This window comes from Austrofundulus limnaeus, unplaced genomic scaffold, assembly GCF_001266775.1.
Source record: "Austrofundulus limnaeus strain Quisiro unplaced genomic scaffold, Austrofundulus_limnaeus-1.0 Scaffold226, whole genome shotgun sequence".
Classification (NCBI taxonomy): Eukaryota; Metazoa; Chordata; class Actinopteri; order Cyprinodontiformes; family Rivulidae; genus Austrofundulus; species Austrofundulus limnaeus.
In genome coordinates this window covers 27,743-30,127 of record NW_013952628.1, presented here as the reverse complement: position 1 = coordinate 30,127, position 2,385 = coordinate 27,743, and the positions used below count along the sequence as shown (strand labels likewise).

The 2,385-nt window shown below is 37.7% G+C and overlaps 1 protein-coding gene across 1 annotated transcript in view; it reads left to right on the top strand.

Annotated features, from left to right (window-relative positions):
* Positions 1-2,385, top strand: part of antxr2a (ANTXR cell adhesion molecule 2a) — a gene marked incomplete at both ends in the record, with an annotated part of 41,494 nt that overhangs the window by 11,742 nt on the left and 27,367 nt on the right. The window contains 1 exon segment of the mRNA XM_014019667.1: positions 1,143-1,203. Coding sequence (XP_013875121.1) covers positions 1,143-1,203 — 61 coding nt within the window.

Genomic DNA, 2,385 nt, shown 5'->3' with positions numbered 1-2,385 from the left:
TTTACCTCTAACAAACTTATAACCTTTACCTCTGACAAACTTATAACCTTTACCTCTAACAAACTTATAACCTTTACCTCTGACAAACTTATAACCTTTACCTCTAACAAACTTATAACCTTTACCTCTAACAAACTTATAACATTTACCTCTAACAAACTTATAACATTTACCTCTAACATGCTTAGAATCTTTACCTTTAACATGTTTATAATCTTTACCTTTAACATGTTTATAATCTTTACCTTTAACATGCTTATAACCTTTACCTTTAACATGCTTATAACCTTTAAGACAAGGTCAGAGACCCCTTTCTGAGCGAAACCCCAGATCTCTGGGTTCCAGAAGTCCAGAAGTGGACCGTACTGGACACGCTCAGGCCTGATTACCTCCAGGCCTGTGGAATCTGGAAAAAAACTTAAACACGAGTGGAGAAATCATGAAACCATGGTCCAGGAGGTTCCAAAAGAAGTTCTGACACCAGAACCAGAACAAAAAGAGGAATGTATGTTATGCAAACAATCAGTTTTTTCTTCCCTTTTTTTTTTCGTTTGCTGCCAAAGAAGTAATCAGACCGGAAAGACGGAGGCACCGAGGAGCAGCAGCTGTCACACAACCCTCTCCTCTTTTCTCAACCCATCATCCCTAACAAGGCCGCTGTAAACACCTCCACTTCCACTGCTCAGATTGAGCTCGTGTCCAACATCAGATGAAAGGTTCAGATGTCCTCTACCGCCATTAATATGCTCCGTTTTACCCACCGCGAGCCTGGATTTGCATAGTTTTCCCTTGGCTGATTTATTGAATCATAGTGGGAAGTGCAGCTCAGTGACAGTGTGCTCACGCCGGCCTCTTTATATGATAATGCAACATCCTGGAGCTTTTTAATAGAACCGAGGAGCCGTAATAGTCTTGCATAATTTCCCCATAAAGGCCGACACAGCTGCTGTTTTACCTCCTGTTGTCCTCGCCGCTGATCGCCGGCACGCTCCTTCACCGCTCGGCAGCGGGACATCTCTCAGGTGTCGCTCCCTGATCTGTTTTCTAAACTTGACAGAGCCAATAACGGTCAGGACTTGATGTATTTATTCTGCTCCCCCCCAGCAATAATGCCTTCATTTAAATGTCTCCTCATCCTGCAGATATTAAAGCGCTCGTGCACGGAGATCCTGAGCGTGCAGCCCTCCAGTGTCTGTGTGAACCGTAAGTGCAGCGTCCCGCTAACGTTTCTCATCTACCTTCGTACGAAACTCCTCCAGACATTTCTCCAGTTGTTTGTCTAAAAAATAAAACAAAACACTCCTTTTCCAGGGTTCCTGCAGACCCTTAAAAAGGCTTAAAACTCATTGAATTCATCAATTCAAAAATAAGGCCTTAATTAGCCTTAAAATGTCTTAAACCAACCTTTCAGAGGTCTTAAAAGTGTTAAAACACGGTAGGATGGTTGTAATTTGTGTCAAATATTAAAATAATTGGTAACATTTTTTAAATTCTTTTAAATAATTTACAGATTTCCTCTCGCAGCTCGTTGTTTAGTTTTAAAAACCATTTGGCTAACATTGTTAACGTTTTTTTTCCCATTTGTGTTTATTGTGAAGTTGGTCTTAAATTTCATTTCAAGCGGCATTAATTAGGTCTTAAAAAGTCTTAAATTTGACTTTCCTTTAGCTGTAGGAACCCTGTAATTAGCCTTAAAATGTCTTAAATCAGTCTTTCAGAAGTCTTAAAAATGTTAACACATTGTAAGTAGGATGATTGTAATTCATCTCAAATATTAAAATAATTGGTAACATTGATTTATTTTTTATTTTCACATGCAGACATTCCCCTTTGACATCACTTCCTGTTATTTTACATGTAAATATCTCAACAACGGTACATCTGAGCAAAGTGAAATTATTTTTGTAATATGTTAATAATATTGGCTGTATTGGCCAATACTATGTTAACAGTATTGGCAAGAATTTGGCAATACGATACATATCATGACAGACGGGTCATGATACGATATATTGCGATATATTGCAACTTATTTTTGGTCCAAAAATTCTATTAAATAAAAACCTCTTACTGGAAAAAAAAGAAAAACCAAAATTCATTGTCTCAGAAAATTCTATTACAGACATGCGCTAGCCTTCTGTAACTTTAGAATATCGATACAGTATCGGGAAATGAAATATCGCGATATTTCAGTGTATCGATATTTTCTTACACCCCTATTAATAATGTTGGCTTTCCAAAAATGCGTTCACTTTCCTTACAAAAAAATTGATATCACTAGCTGTGTTACCATTGCAAATGTGCGCAAAACTTTGTCGATATTATGTTAATGTCAAAAAAACACAGTTTCGCAACTGTGGTGTTTCCATGAAGTAAGAAATGTTA